Source organism: Bos taurus, chromosome 28, assembly GCF_002263795.3.
Source record: "Bos taurus isolate L1 Dominette 01449 registration number 42190680 breed Hereford chromosome 28, ARS-UCD2.0, whole genome shotgun sequence".
Lineage (NCBI taxonomy): Eukaryota > Metazoa > Chordata > Mammalia > Artiodactyla > Bovidae > Bos > Bos taurus.
In genome coordinates, this window is record NC_037355.1 from 3,553,452 (window position 1) to 3,570,920 (window position 17,469).

A 17,469-nucleotide genomic window follows, 5' to 3' on the forward strand; every position below is an offset into this window, starting at 1 on the left:
TGTATTGATTTTGTATCCTGCAACTTTGCTAAACTCACTGGTTAGCTCTAGTAATTTTCTGATACTATCTTTAGGGTTTTTTATGTACAGTATCACGTCACCTGCAAACAGTGAGAGTTTTACTTCTTTTCTGATCTAGATTCCTTTTATTTCTTTTTCTTCTCTGATTGCTGTAGCTAGGATTTCCAGAACTATGTTGAATAATAGTGGTGAAAGTGGACACCCTTGTCTTGTTCCTGATCTTAGGGGGAGTGCTTTCAGTTTTTCATCATTGAGAATAATGTTTGTTGTAGGCTTATCATATATGACCTTTACTATGTTGAGGTAGGTTCCTTCTATGCCCGTTTTTTGAAGAGTTTTAATCATAAATGGGTGCTGAATTTTGTCAAAGGCTTTTTCTGCATCTATTGAGATTATCATATGGCTTTTATCTTTCACTTTTTTAATATGGTGTATCACATTGATTGACTTCCATATATCAAAGAATCTTTGCATCCCTGGAATAAACTCTATTTGATCATGGTGTATGAGCTTTTTGATGTGTTGCTGAATTCTGTTTGCTAAAATTTTGTTGAGGATTTTTGCATCTATGTTCATCAGTGATATTGGCCTGTAATCTTCTTTTTGTGTTGTCTTTGTCTGGTTTTTGTATCAGGGTGATGGTGGCCTCGTAGAATGAATTTGCAAGTGTTCCTTTCTCTGCAATTTTTTGAAAGTTTTAGAACGGTAGACATTAGCTCTTCTCTAAATGTTTGATAGAATTTTCCTGTGAAGCCATCTGGTCCTGGGCTTTTGTTTTGGGGGAGATTTTTGATTACAGCTTCAATTTCAGTGCTTGTAATTGAGTTGTTCATAATTTCTGTCTTCCTGGTTCAGTCTTGGAAGATTGAACTTTTCTAAGCATCTGTCCATTTCTTCCAGGTTATTTATTTTATTGCCATATAGTTGTTCATAATACTCTCTTATAATCCTTTGTATTTCTGCATTGTCTGTTGTAACCTCTCCTGTTTCACTTCTAATTTTGTTGATTTGATACTTCTTTTTTTCTTGATGAGTCTGGCTAAAGGTTTGTCAATTTTGTTTATCTCCTCAAAGAACCAGCTTTTAGTTTTATTAATCTTTACTATTGTTCTTTCATTTCTTTTCCATTTATTTCTGCTTGGATCTTTATGATACCTTTCCTTCTGCTAATTTGGCGAGGGTGGGGGGAGGTGTTCTTGTTTTTCCAGTTGTATTAGGTGTAAAGTTAGTTGTCTATTCAATGTTTTTCTTGTTTCTTTAGGATTGTATTGCTATAAACTTCCCTCTTAAATCTGCTTTTGCTGCATCCCATAGGAGATCCAACCAGTCCATTCTGAAGGAGATCAGCCCTGGGATTTCTTTGGAAGGAATGATGCTAAAGCTGAAACTCCAGTACTTTGGCCACCTCGTGTGAAGAGTTGACTCATTGGAAAAGACTCTGATGCTGGGAGGGATTGGGGGCAGGAGAAGGGGATGACAGAGGATGAGATGGCTGGATGGCATCATTGACTCAATGGACGTGAGTTTGAGTGAACTCCGGGAGTTGGTGATGGACAGGGAGGCCTGGCGTGCTGCAATTCATGGGGTCGCAAAGAGTTGGACACGACTGGGCGACTGAACTGAACTGATAGGTTTTGAGTTGTGTTTTTATTGTCATTTGTTTCTAGAAAATTTTTTATTTCCCTTTTGATTTCTTCAGTAATTAATCTGTTGGTTATCTAGAAATGTATTGTTCAATCTCCATGTGTCTGTGTTTTTTAAAAGGTTTTTTTCTTATAATTGATATCTAGTCTTATAGCATTGTGGTCGGAGAAGATGCTTGATATGATTTCAATTTTCTTAAATTTACTGAGGTTTGATTTGTGACCCAAGATGTGGTCTACCCTGGAGAATGTTCCATGTGCCTTTGAGAAGGTGTATTCTTCTACATTTGGATGGAATGTCCTGAAGATATCAATGAGATCCAGCTCATCTAATGTATCTTTTAAGACATGTGTTTCCTTATTAATTTTGTTTTGATGGTCCATCACATTTTATCTAATCATCTTCACAATGACATCTAGCTTGCCTCTGTCTCCCACATACAGCACTGTAATGAATACCCCTGTACATATTTCCTTAAGTACCCGATTGAGAATTTCCTTAAGACATGTTCTGGAGGGGAACAGCAGAGTCCCAGAATAGGGGACACTCGGTTTGGTGGAATAGTACCAGATTATTCTTGACAAATGTCTGTACAGTTCCTCTATCTTAGGCTTTCTCAGCCTCAGCAGTACTGACATTTTGGACTAGCTTATCCTTTGTTTTAGGCTTCCAAAGGTGGCCCTAGTAAAGAATATGCCTGCCAACGCAGGAGACTTAAGGGATGCAGGTTCAGTGCCTGGGTGGGGAAGATCCCCTGGAGGAGGGCATGGTAACCCAGTCCAGTGTTCTTGCCTAGAGAATCCCACGCACAGAGGAGCCTGGCAAGCTACAGTCCATAGGGTTGCACAGAGTCAGACTTGACTGAAGCAACTTAGCATGGCACAGCATGGTATCCTTTGTCATGGGGCTGTCCTGTGCACTCTGGGATGTCTGGCAGCATCTCTGGCTTCTACCTACTAGATGCCAACAGTAGCCTCACCCTCAGTTGTGGTGACGAAAAAAATGTCTTCCCACACTACCAAAGGTCCCCAGGGAGCGCAAAATCACCCAAGGTTGAGAACCAGCGCTCTATCCCATTTCTGCCAACACTTGGCATTATGGAGCAGTTTTCTCCCTCTGATTATCAACTATTTTAAGCAACTTCTCATATGCTTGACAGTTTTTAAGGATTTTCTGTAATGTTAATTCTGTTAAGGTTGCTGGACTCTTTTTGTTGATTTGCAAGAGTCCCTTCTGTATTTTGTCTATTTTTGGCTGCACGGCATCTTCACTGCTGCATATGGGTTTCTCTGGCTGCAGCAAGTGGGGGCTACTCTCTACTTGCAGTGCTCAGGGTTCTCATCGCGGTGGCCTCTCTCTTGGTGGAGCACAGGCTCTAGGTGTGTGGACTTTAGTAGTTGTGGAACATGGGCTTAGTTGCTCTGCAGCATGTGGGATCTCCTTGGACCAGGGATCGAACCTATGTCCCTTGCTTTGGCAGGCGGATTCTTAACCACTGGACCACCAGGGAAGTCCCCTATGTATTCTTAGTACTTGTCCTTAGTACTTTGTACAATTCCAATAGTACTTAGTACTATTGGCATTGACATAGCACATTATCTTCTCCCATCCTTTCCACTAACTCTACTGAAATAGTACTTCATTGACAGAAATCCTTAATTTTCATGTATGAGATTCATTAGTATTTTGCTTTATGGTCTGTGCTTTTGAACTTTTACTGAAAGAAGTCCTTCCTTGCTCTTGCCCTAGGTCACAAAACACTTTGCTCTATTAGCTTTACCCATTTATCTTTTATAAATTGGTCTTTAATCTTTATGGAGTCTACCTTCTATGTAGAATTGTGTAAGAATCCATGTTGAGATCTCCTATAGTGAATCCTCCTTTCCCCTGCCAATTTCTGGTGTCACTTTAATTGTAAATTAAGTTTCCTTTAACAGCTGCATTTGTCCCCAAGCTCTGCATTGATCTAATAATCTATTCCTGCACCAAGACCCATAAACATGTTTCATAACTGACAGACAAGGCTTCTCTCATTTTTCAGTGAACTATTATTTTTCACCTACAGTCTAATGTAAATCTATCCAATTTCCTCAAATGCCCAACTGCAATTTTTGTTGAGGTTACACTAACTTTATAAAATGACTGGAAGAAAATGAAGTTTTATAATATTGTTATTCCACCTAGGATTATTCAGCTCTTCTTCTACACCTTCTATTTTCCTTTTATAGTTTTCTTTGTTAAAAAAAAAAAGTCTATGTACAGTGTTAAAGTTGATTCCTGGATACCTTATATTTTCAATTCTCATTATGAGTTGATTTTCTTTTATTTGTGTTTCTAGTTGGTATTGCTGCTGTTAACTTTTAATTTTATATTCAGAATTGCTCACTTGCTTTCTACCTGAGTTTTGGTGGGATTCAGAATCACTGACTCCCTCCTATGGTGCCCCCCCACCTTTGGGATCAAGGAACCTATAAGTTTATTAGATTACATATAAGCATATGATCAGACCAATGAAAATTTCTAGACAAGCCCCTATGAATACCCCCACCCGACAACCGAGAGCGTTCTTGTCCCCCAGATTCAACATCTTTCCTCCAGGCTGCAAAGTGTTGAATATACCCAGATATATTTTGTGTCTATGCTGGTGGCTCCCTCTTGCATAGAAACACTTTTATTTCTTTTGGTAGCTATGTGGTTTCCACATACTGAGCTACCATAAAGGTTGCCAAACCTAGGGGAAACCTACTTTGCCTCTTCTCATACATATACATACACTTGCTGGTCCACACACTTCATCAAATCACTGTAATACCAAAGAGCCAGCAAGTACAATCACTTGCTCTCCCAAAAATCTGTGGTCAGCAAGGCCCCACCGTGCATGCTACCTTAGAAGTCTGACACCTGGAACCCCCATTTTCTTGAGGGGGTATTAGCTTTTTTTATTTTTAATTGGAGAATACTTGTTTTACAATGTTGTGTTGGTTTCTGCCATACAGGAATGTGAGTCAGCCATAAGTACATATATGTCCCCTCCCTTTTGAAGGTCCCTCCCACCCCACACACCATCTCACCCCTCTAGGCTGTTACAGAGGACTGGGTTGAGATCCCTATGATATACAACAACTTCCCACTAGCTATCTACTTTACATATGGTAATGTATATGTTTCAGTGCTACTCAGTCAATTCGTTCCACCCTCTCCTTAGCCTGCAATGTCCACAAATCTGTTCTCTATGTCTGCTTCTCTACTCCTGCCCTGCAAATAGGAGGTGGATGAACTTATAGCCTGTTATACAGAGTTAGTCAAGAGAAAAACAAATATCATACATTAACACATATATATGGTATCTAGCAGAGAAGGCAATGGCACCCCACTCCAGTACTTTTGCCTAGAAAATCCCATGGACAGAGGAGCCTGGTGGGCTGCAGTCCATGGGGTCACTAGAATCGGACATGACTGAGAGAATTCACTTTCACTTTTCACTTTCATGCATTGGATAAGGAAATGGAAACCTACTCCAGTGTTCTTGCCTGGAGAATCCCAGGGATGGGGGAGCCTGGTGGGCTGCCGTCTATGGGGTCGCACAGAGTCGGACACAACTGAAGTGACTTAGCAGCAGCAGCACGGTATCTAGAAAAATGGTACTAATCAAGAGGGTATTAGTTTTAAAAACTGACATCTAAGCATTCTGTCAATCTACAACTGGTAACCTACCACCTGCACCTTAACGAACAAAATAGAATTCATGAGCCAAGTTTATATTTCTTTCAAGAAAAATCAGGTTCAATCACATTCAAGGTGAAAGCTTTTGGGGAGATGGCATCTGCCCTTCTGACTCACCCACTTGATGCCATCAGCTTGTCTTAGAAAGACATGCCCTGGGTTCCATGTCACTGGAGGGCTGTATGAGAGCTCTCTGGGGTACAGCCCATCTCTTCTGCTGGGGGCTGTGCACCTTGGCTACTGCTTCCCACTAACCTGCAGGGCCAAGGCAGGACTGTGCAAAGGGGGCCTGCTGAAGCAAGGTTTCAAGCTGGTTTTAACTAGTATGAATCCTTTTATTCACCTCTGGGTTCAACAGCAATCATCCTAGCAGGCTTTCTAACTCCAGCAGAGGTCCCAAAGAGACACATTGAACAAATTTTAAATGGCTTTATTAAAGGCTGTTAATACAAAATACAACCAAGTTACAAGTAGTCAGTAAGAATTTTTCGTTTTTGAAAATGTGTATCAAAGAAGAGGCTGTTCTGACACCCACGGGGGTGCAATGGGGCTGGGGGCCATGCCCCACTGTTCCCAAAGCAGGTGGCACCCCTAAACCTAAAGGGTAGAAGTAGGAAGGGATCCCAAGTGAAAGAACTGAGACTGGTTTCTAACTTCCTGGTGGAGAATTTGCAGTTACAGTCACCCAAAGCAAGACACTGAATCCTTGAGCTAAAACTCAGGAGCAGACAACAGAGTGGCCAGGATAAAGGAGGAAGAATGCAAAACCACATTAGGCTTCAACTGAAAAGTGTGAATTTTAAAAATAATATAAACGTCTGGTTTTAGAAATGCCATCTTGATATGTGGCAAAAAAAAAAAAAAAAAAAGGTGGCAAACGTGAGTTTAATTTTCCCTTACTTGGACATACCAAACATAGAGTTCCAGGAGGGTGGTGAAAGGCATCATCTTAACATGGATTGCCCAGGGTTAAGGGGAGAATCACAGTTCAGGCAGGACAGTGACACATGCACATGCGTCTTCCAGGCCATCAACGCTCCCTCTCAAGTTTTATTACTTTGCAAAGCAATACAATTGCAGAACTCCCTCTAGGATTTCCCAAACTGTGATTTTACATTTAATCTCAGGAGGCTGTACATTTATGAAACTTTAGATATTGTTACAGAGACCTGAATACCATCTGAATACCCAGATGATGATAAAAGAGGCAGAACCTTTCAATAATCCCCAAATCCCCTCAGCTACCAGGAGAATTGGATGGGAATATTGGGTTTTATGAGAAAGTGGAAAAGAAATTAAGAGTTCTCTCTTAAAAGAACAGATAGATCACCTTGGCTAACTGTCCCAGGACACAGATCCTTCTTTCTTGATATGCCAACACTAAGGAATGCAACTTCTCGACATCTTTTTTCCTTAAGCAGACCCTGCTTTCAAGCATGGGTTCTAAGACAGTCCACTGTGCTCAAAGATGGAAGTGGAGACAGCTGGCAAGCCCAGCTCTGAAGCTCAGTGGCTGACCTGCGGAGCTGGTACCCAGCTGTGCAATTCCATCTGGGATTTCTATGATTCTTTCCCCCTCATCACCATGCTAGGAATCTTTTTCCCTTGAATGTTTCAACTCTACTTAAACAGGGCAGAAAGAACTTGTGTTCACCACAGTACAGTCAGTCACCAGAGGAGGAAGGTCAAACTCAAGACCCCAAGGAGCCAAATGAGGTTTAGGGACATAATGCAATTGGCAGAAACCAAACCAAAAGCTGGCTAGGCCACAGTTTTGGCAGAAACTTTCTGGAGAAGGAAATGGCAACCCACTCCAGTATTCATGCCTGGAAAATCCCATGGACTGAGGAGCCTGGTAGGCTACAATCCATGGGGTCGCAAAGAGTCAGACACAACTGAGCGACTTCTGTGTTCTGTGTTCTGGGAAAAAAACAAATTGCCACGTGCTTTACCTTGGAGCCAGATAAAATATTCTAGAAATCATTTCAGAATGTCATATGAAACAGAAAGGCATTTTAAAAAGACACACTTTGATACTGAAACCAGGTGCTCACTGGCAGGATTTGCAGGGATTAAGGCATCAGGTGAGAACACAGTGAGAGGCAACGTGGAGATCACGCCAGGGCATGGATCACAGGCTCACACCACTTGGGGGTCACTGGGCAGGGGCTCTCCTCTGACCTTACGCCATCCCATCTTGGGTGGAGGACACCTTGCCCTTCTGCGTAGGCTCAGAGCTGCCCTAACCCGCCCCCCTCTCTACCTCCCCAGCAGCAGAGACCACAGCAGGCAGCCAAGTCCACCTCCAGGAGATGCTGTTGCCATGACCACGAAGGCCTCCAGGGGGCGCCGCTGGGGCCATGCACAAACGACTCCACTTCCGTCGGTGGTCAGGATTGAGGGAGGGTCCATCGTGACACAGCTTGACCCGTTCTTGGGATGAAGGACATACGCTACCCCTGCCAGCTTCACACCAGAAGGTTCCAACGCAACTAATCAGAATAGCCTGGTCTTCCAGCAATGCCTGTCATCTGCCCTGACTCCTGCAGATGCCCAGGACAGAAAACACCTAAAAGGTCGGGAAAGTAGCAAAGAACTTCCAAGGGGAAACTGGTACAAACCCAAGAAAAGCGGCAGCCCTATAACTGCTAAATCTAGATACAAAATCATGTAAAGTTAATACAAAACTTTAAAACATGCAACTTGTTAAACAAAGATGAAGAGTCTGAGTAAGTAGCATGGCAGGCAGTTTAAAGATGACTTCTGCCACGTGCCCATGATCTGTCTCCTGGAAGTGATGTGAAGGAAGGGTGGCACGTGATACAGAGGCGTGGCTTCCGCAGAGGAAGAGGCCTGGCTTCCGCACGCGGAAGCCGGACAGCTGGGCTGCGGGTGTGGACTTCAGGGGCAGGCAGGTCTCCCCGTGGTCACAGTGGGTGCCGAGCGCCATGACTACTGAGGACATCCTCAACAGCCACTCGTCAAAAGGAGCCCCGTGCATTTTTAAAAGGGTGGGGACAGAGAGGAGGTGGGAATCACTCTCTGACTTTTGTGACATGGTTGAGAAAACTTTCTCGAACGAGGGGGGAAATTGGGTAGAGCTAGAGCACAGATTTTATTTTTAAGATTTACTGAATTCCTATGAGTTTTTAAAAATTCCAGATGTAAAACTGTTATCAAATTGTTGAAAATAGCACAGATATCTGGTCTTACCAAAAAGGGAAAAATCTGGAGAGCTGGCCAAGGCAACATTAACCAGCTTCCAAATGATTCTGGAAAGAGTGGGAATGCTGCCCTTTTGTTTAATCTCCCCCTTCACCACACCACTTTGGAAAAGACTTGGGGATTCTTGGTTTGTTTATTCTGTCTAATCCACTTTACCAGTTGTCCAGAAAATCAAATCCTGTCTTCAAGATGACATTACTTGAGCTGACCTGTAGAAGGGATAAAAACACCAAAGTAAGGCATGAGGCTTTTTTAAAGTCAGCACAATCTAAAAACAGCATCTCATTTAAAATGACCCAAATGAAATACAGTGCTTGGTCTCAGAGGCTCCCTGACCTCAATTTGCCTCATTGCTGGGAACCAGAAAATTAAATAAAGCTCAGTGCAAGCCAAACTCTGCCAGGATCCAACACATATCCCTTTCTGTCCCCAGGCACGCCTGAGGGCAGCCTGTAGTCCCCACCTGGAGAGAAAAGGAGAAAATGTATCTTTTCTATTTCTGAATGAGGAGCATGTTTAATTTAGTCACCCGTGGAGTAAGAGAACAAGTTAGGAAGATAGTCTTTCTAATATGAAACACACATACATGGTGACAGACAAAGCAAATCGCCAAGTTGAGGGAGTGAAAAATACAGAGAAAGGATATAAAACTTCTTTCTTTCAGATTATGTGGCAGGTTCTGGAGTGATTTTCCCCGACCCAGGACCATTCCTCAGGTCACAGACTGCCCACTTACAGGACATGGGGTTGGTTTAAAGGGCCATCTGTGAGCTGACTCAGACACACTTCCACAGCCTTCCGCCAGCCACCTGAGAGGCCCTCCTGCTGGGTCTAACACAAGTACATGTTTACCTGGTGGCTGCAGCCTTCCTGGGCAAGGGAGCCTTGAGTCTGTGCCCTCCACATGCTGCCGATGGAAGGCCCCGCCACAGAGGCAACGAAGACAATGGGCTAAGCAGCCCCCCTGAGGCACATCTCAGGCCTTTGCTGCCCCTCAGACTGAGCCAGAGCTTGAAAAGCCAAAGGGGCTCAGGCATACGTTCCTTTTCCTGGTTTCCTACCAGTGTTCTCAGTGCAGCAGCATTTCACTCTGCTCTGCACTCACAAATCAGTTCTTTCAGAGGATTTCATGGGCTCTGTCCCACATTCCACCCCAGCCCCTACACAAACACTTTCCTGCATCTCTTTACAATTAAGATTCTCACATATCTTATATAAATGCTTCCCTCAGAGGAAGACCCCACTGCAGACTCAAGAGAGCAGTGGGCTGCCTGAGTCTGTGAGAGGGAGCCACTGGGCAGGAAGCCAGCCTCAGGGCCAGCATCACAAGGCGGTGCTCCTCAGGGACCCGGGGGCCCACATCACCCCATGGCTGTCCTCCCTGCGCCTCCCTAGAGCTAAGCAAGCACTGCAGCGCATCCAGAAAAGCTCTGAAGGTCAGGAAGCAGTAAAGCTCTGGGAAGTGCCATCCATCTCCATGAACAAAGCCTTGCTCATCGCCTCACCCAGGTCCACGAGTAGGCCACCATCTTCCCCCAGACATGGTTCTCAGACATGCCTTGTCCAAGTATCTCTTTGTTCATTATAAAACAATGTCTCAAAACCACAGCCTCCTTCTGAAATACCACTACCTGTTTATTTGGGCTTCCCTGGTGGCTCAGCAGTAAAGAATCCGCCTGCAATGCAGGAGCCACAGGAGACGTGGGTTCAGTCCTTGGGTCGGAAAGATCCCCTGGAGGAGGGCATGGCAACCCACTCCAGTATTCTTGCCTGGAGAATCCCATGGACAGAGGAGCCTGGCGGGCTACAGTCCATGAGGTTGCAAAGAGTCAGACACGACTGAAGCGACTTACCGTGCGCACATGGGCACGCGTGCGCACACACACACTTATTTATTTTGGATTTTAGTGTGATCCTTCAGCACTAGCTCTGTTTAAAGTCCTAACCAAATATTTCCTTTTCTCTTTGCTGAATTTTCTCAAGTAATGAAGAGCAGCTTAGACGTCTGTGCTCCACAACACTGGGAAAACATGGAGAAGCCACTGGCACTGCCTGTTCTCTTGCACGGCCCTTTCTTCACAACTCACTGCACCTCGGCAGTGAGCCTCTCAGATCTTTCTTTTCCTTCTCCTGCATCCCCAGAAAGAAGTCCTTTCCTTAGGACTCCATTTGGGACACCTAACTCTGTTTTGCTTGGAAACGAGAAGCTGCCCATCACTACCGAAGCCAGTCTCCTGTGATCTGCAAACAAGCACAGCTGCTCCTGGTGGAGGTTTGGGGGTCCTGCCTGCTTCCCCATGTGCCCTCAGGACACCTGCAGCTCCCTTCCTCACCCACAGAGCAGCCCAGCCTCCCAGGCCCCTGCGTGGAGCTGGCATTCAAACCCCACCCACATTGCCAGCTTCCCCCTTGAGTCCTCTGCTCACTGCCCCCATGATCTTTCATCACCTGCCCTCACACAAGCAGGGAAGGGCAGGGGGCATCTCAGACACAACCACACAGCAGGCAGACAAGTCACGGCACCCAGACAGGCTCACTGAACACGTTTCCTGCATGTCTGTTGATTGCAGAGCTAAGTGAGGGATGGCAGAGGAAGGAGGAGGTATGGACATCTGTGGCCCACCCGCCCACCCCTGTGAGGCAGCCCTCATCCCTTCAGCAAGGAGACCCTGGCTGAAGCCAGACACCCACCTGTACAGGCACGGGTTCCAGGAACAGAGCATCCTCCATGTCCTCCACAGCCTCCATGACCTCGGGAGAGACGGGCTTTCCCATGGGCCCAGAGGGGCCGGCTTCGCTTGGGGGGCTGGCGCAGGCCTGGGCGGGCTGGGGCCTCTCGCACTCCGTGCTGACACTGGGAGCTGCCCGCTGCTCCTGGCGGAGGGGGCTAGGCTTCTCCGCCTTCGCCTCCCTGGCCCTTGGCGCGGGCTCCTGCCGGTAACAGCCTGGCAGGACCTTCTCCCCTTTCTCCATAGATTTGATCTGGCTGGGGGTCAGCGACTGGAACTCGGCCTCAGGGCCCTCCCCGCGGGACCGCTCTGCGTTGATCTTCCAGAAGGACGCCTCCTCTTCCTTCCAGGCAGGACCCAGGGCATCCAGGCTGGAGGACTTGCCGCCCTGTGGGGCCCTGAGGGCCTGCGAACCCTGAGGAGCTTTGGATGGTGGCCTGGGCTCACCGGCGGTGCTGCAGCTCGGCTCTTGGATGGATAAGGAGGAGATGCTGAACTCCATCTGACTCTAGAGGGATGGGGGGAGGGGAGAAGTACAGCAACACCTTCAGTCAACAGAACGGATGTGCCAGCCCAAACATCTCTCCAGGAGCAACCGACCATCTGCTGTCCCTCTGCTGGAACCGTCTGTCTGTCCTCAGTAGTGATTTCCAGGACTGCTATCACATCCCTGAGACACGGCAGAAGCTTTGAGAGCAAGGCCCTTCACTCTGGATGCTACAAACATCTGAGACTCCTGCCTCTGACTGACGACTAAGGCCTCTGCTTGGTGAGCGCATCACCCACCTGGCTCGTCAAGAGAGATTCCCACACCTTCCTGAGGAGGGTGACTGTCCCCTTGGCAACAAGGAAGGGCACACTGTCAGCATAAGAGCACTGCAGTGAGGATCCAGACCCAAAACCAAGTCCCCACCTCACAGGCCTCTTCCTTCCTGATCGATGACAGCCGGCAAGGGTGAAAAAAAATCCAGCAGTCAGACCCTGCTTTCCTGGACTAAACCAAGAAAGTCAAAGGCAGGCCTCAGCACAGCTACAAAGATTTCACCACCCCCCACGCCCCTCCGTCCCACACTCTGCCTTCATGCCTGCTAAGGACTGCATGTTTGTGTGCCTCAAATTCCTAAGTTGAAGGCCTAACTTTCAAAGTTAGTATTTGGAGACAAAGCCTTTAAGAGGTTTCAGTGAGGTCATGAGGGTAGAGCCCTCATGACAGGATTAGTGCCCTTATAAGAAGAGACAGAGATGCTCGTTCTCTACCGCCTAAGGACACAGCGAGAAGACAGCCGTCTGCAAATCAGGAAGAGGAGTCTCTCCAGGACCAACCTGCTGGCACTGTGACCTTGGACCCCTAGCCCCAGAACTGTGGGGAGTGAACATCTGTTACTGGAGGCCCCCAGCCTGCGGCATCTGCTGACAAGACAGGTGTGCTCTCCTCAGCGTTGCCCTGCTGCTCTCAGCCGATCCTGGTCCTGTTAGGTGGGGAACGCCCGAGGGCAAGGCCATACCCCACATCCAAGTGCCCCCCAGACACTGCCTTATTCTGATATTGCTAACCACTAAAAGCAGTAGGACTGAGCTGGGCATAATTAGTTGCGTCCAGCTCTTTGCAACCCCATGGACTCTAGCCCACCAGGCTCCTCTGTCTGTGGGATTTCCCAGGCAAGAATACTGGAGTGGGTTGCCATTTCCTCCTCCAGGGGATCTTCCCAACCCAGGGACAGAACCCACATCTCTTGAGTTTCCTGCATTGGCAGGTGGATTCTTTACCACCACACCACCTGGGAAGGCCAAGGTTGAGCTGTATGACCAACAAATCACTGGGTGGAAACCTTACCCCTCTGACAGTAGTGCACCCTGGAGGCTGTTCCCAAGTCCTACAGAGCAAGCAATCTGCTGCCTCAATGGCTCTAAAATCCATCTGGAACATTCCCCCCTTCCTCTCTACTGCTACTCTCGAATACATTCCCTTCTTCTTCTTCTTTTTAAAATAAAGGTATCAGGACTTCCCTGACGGTCTAGTGGCCAGGACACCAAGTTCCCAGTGTCTGGATTCAATCCCTGGTCAGGGAACTAGATCCCACAGGCTACAACTAAAAAGACTCCACATGCCGCAACTAAGACCCATCTCAGCCAAATAAATAAAAGAAAAATAATAAAAGTATTAAAACTATACGCTAAAATTTGGGGAGTTAGAAAAAAACATTCATAAACTTTCCCTCTTCCCATAATCTCTATTTCTTTTCGTATTTTCATGTAATCTTCTTCAGATATGTGTTTCATGACATTGCAGTTCTGCTATGCATATAATTTGGGTATTGTTTTTTCACTTAGCACCATCATCAATGGTGGGGTGTGGGCTTTGTAACCATTCGTTTTAAAGGGCATAAGATATTTCATTCAGTGGCTGTCCCACCATCTACTTTCCCACTTTCTTCTTATCAGACAATTGGCTACTTCTAATTTTTGTTGTTATAATTAAGGCTGCCATGAACATCTTCTTGTATATAGCGCTCCCCATTTGGAGTTCATTTAGTCAGACAGATTTCCAGAAGTGAAATATCAGACTACAGCAGGTTTAAACCTTTCTTCTATCATGATTTTGGGTGCATACCAAATGTTTGCCAGGGGCTGCCCCAATTTTTAATGCTGTTCACTATATATCAGGGTAGCTATTGCAGCCACCAGTTCCCTATTCAAACATGGTTCTCTGTTACTTTAATACATACACCTTCACTTAATAAATGGTGATTCCAATCTAGTTTTTATAAACAGCACTCTCCCAGGAGTCTCACCACTGCAACATGTTTGTCAGGACAAGGATGGAAATACTGCTTTTCCCACAGAAGCTGGAGACCTGAGCCCAGGGAGCTGCATATGTTCTATTTGGCTGAGACTTTTCCTCAAACCCCAGATTCTGATAGCTAGAGGGACACCCTTTGAGATGATGAGGCCACAAGGAACTCTAGCTACAAGCACAGGCTGCACTGAAGCTCAGGGTTATAAGATAGAAAACCCAAGAAACGACATCAAAGCTCAGGTACTGGGGCTCCGAACAAATGCAGATTCTGAGTGCACTCAGCGCACCAGACAGTTTCCTTTCTTGATGGGTTTTTCATCTAAAAAGTTTTTATTCTACAAAGGAGAAAAATGGAGGTTTGGAGCAAACGAGTGAATTGTCCTAGGTCACATAAGAGATTAAGAGATAGTCCATTAAGAGATTGTGTGGCTGGGTTTCCAATCTGGAGCAAGTGATTCTAGGCTTGCAGCTATGCTGGGCATCACATCATGTATAAAAAGCCAGTGGCTGCCATGGACAATGTCTTTATAAACACCAGAGATCCTCATATACAGCAGGATTTCTGTATGTCAGCAACCTAATCTGATTTTTAGGTTTCTGAGGGAATCATTCTCAAATACTCCACATTTCCATGTGTGCGTGCTCAGTTGCTCAGTCATGTCCAACTTTTTGAGACCCCATGGACTGTAGCCCACCAGGCTCCTCTGTTCATGGGATTTTCCAGGCAAGAATACTGGAGTGGGTTGTCATTTCCTTCTCCAGGGAATCTTCTCAACCCAGGGAGTGAACGTGCGTCTCCTACATCGCAGGCAGATTCTTTACCGCTGAACCACTTGGGAAGCCCACATATTTCCAAATTCCACAATAAAATATAGGGAGAATGTGGACATAGAGATGATGAGTTCTTTAAATATGCAAAGTGCTAAAAAAAAAAAAAAATTTGCTTGGAATTGAGACTGAGAGAACTGAGTTGAGATTGATCTGGAAATTGTTGGGTAAGAAAAGTACTTACACTGAGCAGTTCATCAAACTTTAGGCTTTTTTAGGATCAACATTTCTCCAGTGGGAAGAAGCCCCCAGAATCCTGGGCTGAACACAAGTCTATACAGAGGGCAGCAGTAGGCCAAGGCAAGGACCCTGGGGAGGGAAGCCAAGGACCCTGGGGAGAGTTGCAGTGGCTCTAGGGCCGCTTCAGGCCCTCCATCAGGACAACCAAGCAGCACTGAGCTCAAAGTGACAAACTGCAACACAACCACGGAGGCTTTCATGGCTCCTTGGGCCACCAGAGCCCTCGTGACAGCTCCTCTGGGGAGGGTGACATCTGGGTAGAAGAGGGGGCCATGCTGAATTGGGGTGGCTACCTGGTTTGGGGCACTCTAAGGTAAAAATGGGAAAAATAAGAACTTACAGAAGAAATAAAGTTCTAATATAATTCAGCTTCTAAGTCTTTTTTTTTTTAACCAGGCATTTGTTGTTTTCCATTCTGCAAAGAGAATTATGATTCTATAGCCCCCTTTTAAGAAACAGTCTTCCTCGATCAGCTACACTGGTAAGGGTCTCTTTCTTTCCTACTTCTCGCCCCAGAAGGCAAAGGTTTGTGGTTTGTGTTGAAAACACATGCCTGGGGACTTCCTGGTGGTGTAGTCGATAAGAATCCACCTGCCAATGCAGGGAACATGGGTTCAATCCCTGGTCGGGGAAGATTCCACATGCCACAGGGCAACTGAGCCTGTGCACCACAACTACTCAAGTCCAGGTGCCTCGAGCCTGTGCTCCACGAGAGAAGCCACTGCCATGCAGGCTGGCACACCACAACAAAGGGTAGCCCACCACCCGCCACAGCTAGAGAAAGCCGGTGCAGAAAAGAGCACTCAGCGCAGACAAAAGTAACAGTAAGATAAAAAAGAAAGTAACACGTGCCTGTTGGGAAGGGGCGGGGAAGGAAAAAGAAGAGGGACGGAGGGCCTTTTTTTCCCTAACTACAGTTCATCTTGCTAGGCTCCAAGACCCCAGAATACCAGCAAAACTGGACCAGGACACAGTGAAAAATGGCTCCTGGTCATTTTCAAAGACACTGTTGTCCGGGTCACACAGAAGCAGCATCTGCACTGCAGCTCCCTTTGTGCTTTAGAGGAGGCGTCCTTGCTTTTGCTCCATGACTCCAGCGCCCTGGGCAGTCCTTCCCTCCCAGACCAGGACTCAGCCTGGCCTGTCTCCTGCGCTTTCTCCTGGGACGAGCCCCAGGCCCTGGGTCCACTTTAGAAGAGCCTTCTGCTCACCGGCTCAAAACCAGAGCCACAACCACCTTCTTCCCGGAACCTGCTCCTCTCAGTAAAGGGCAAACACACAAATGACCCAACCCAAAACTGGGCTCTTTTCTTCTCCAGTAAAAACGGAGTAATGATTATCCTTACCTCCCTAGACTGTTGTTTTAGAACCAGACTTGGCACATAGTAAGTGCTCAATAAATGCAGGCTACTGGGCTCTGCTCCTCTTCTGCCTGGTCAGAGGTATCTCAGCTCCCTGGGGGAGGTCAGTATCGCCCTCTGGGCACTGGCGCCCCCCCGCCTTCCTCTGGCCACCAGGGGCATAAACCAAGTGCCTGCAGCTGGGACACGCAGGCAGTGTCTGTGCCCAGAAGTGAGTGAGACTCTGGAGCCCCATCCTGGCCCACTATCAGGCGTGCAGTCTGAGTATAACACTCCCTGCAGGGACATGGTGTAGCCACTGTGCTGTCCCGTAGGCTCCCCGCGAGATCTCTGACCTCATCTTTCCCCACACCCCTGAGGCTAGGAAAGGGGGTCTTCTGACACTGGAGCCGATCAGTGAGAAGGAGGGGACAGCCCAGCCTCGGACCTGGCAGGCCAGCAGGGGGACCACCTCCAGGGCCTGGGATGAATACTAGAAAGTCAGGGAGCTCTCGTGCGATGTTCTCCATCCTGGAAAAAAGTCAGTTTCTCCAGGTGCAGAGGAAGAGCTCTCAGGAACCCGGTAGCCACATTGAACTGGGTCCAGCAATGGGGTGCCTCATGTAAAAAGCAGCCCAAGGTCAACAGATCCCGACTCAGACAGCAAGTACCCCATGGGGGTACTCAAGCCCACAGTCTCACACGGAGGGCTGAGACGGGAGAGGTGGGAGTACCCAGGAAGCCCCCTCCCCTCACACTGATGCTGAGGACCCCACCTGCAACCGCCCAGGTGATGGCGAGAGCCCAGGGCTGTGCACCCGGGGGGCTCAGGCCAGCTGGGCCAAGCCTGGGTGTCAGCCGCCCATGGGGGACCTGGGTCTCAGCTGGCCACGTCTATTCTAAAAACAGAAAGACCACAACC

At 47.0% G+C, this 17,469-nt stretch overlaps 1 protein-coding gene across 2 annotated transcripts in view; it reads right to left on the bottom strand.

Annotated features, from left to right (window-relative positions):
* Positions 1 to 5,802: 5,802 nt before the first annotated feature.
* Positions 5,803 to 17,469, bottom strand: part of C28H1orf198 (chromosome 28 C1orf198 homolog) — a 35,011-nt gene continuing 23,344 nt past the window's right edge. The window contains exons 2-3 of one of the 2 annotated variants that reach the window (XM_059882602.1): positions 11,305 to 11,850; positions 5,803 to 8,822 (exon numbers count right to left, since the gene is read on the bottom strand). In XM_059882602.1, the coding sequence (XP_059738585.1) occupies positions 8,766 to 8,822; positions 11,305 to 11,844 (597 nt within the window). In that variant the 5' untranslated portion in view covers positions 11,845 to 11,850 and the 3' untranslated portion in view covers positions 5,803 to 8,765. The remainder of the gene's footprint in view (positions 8,823 to 11,304; positions 11,851 to 17,469) is intronic. The other variant, NM_001040592.1, reaches the window with a different exon arrangement.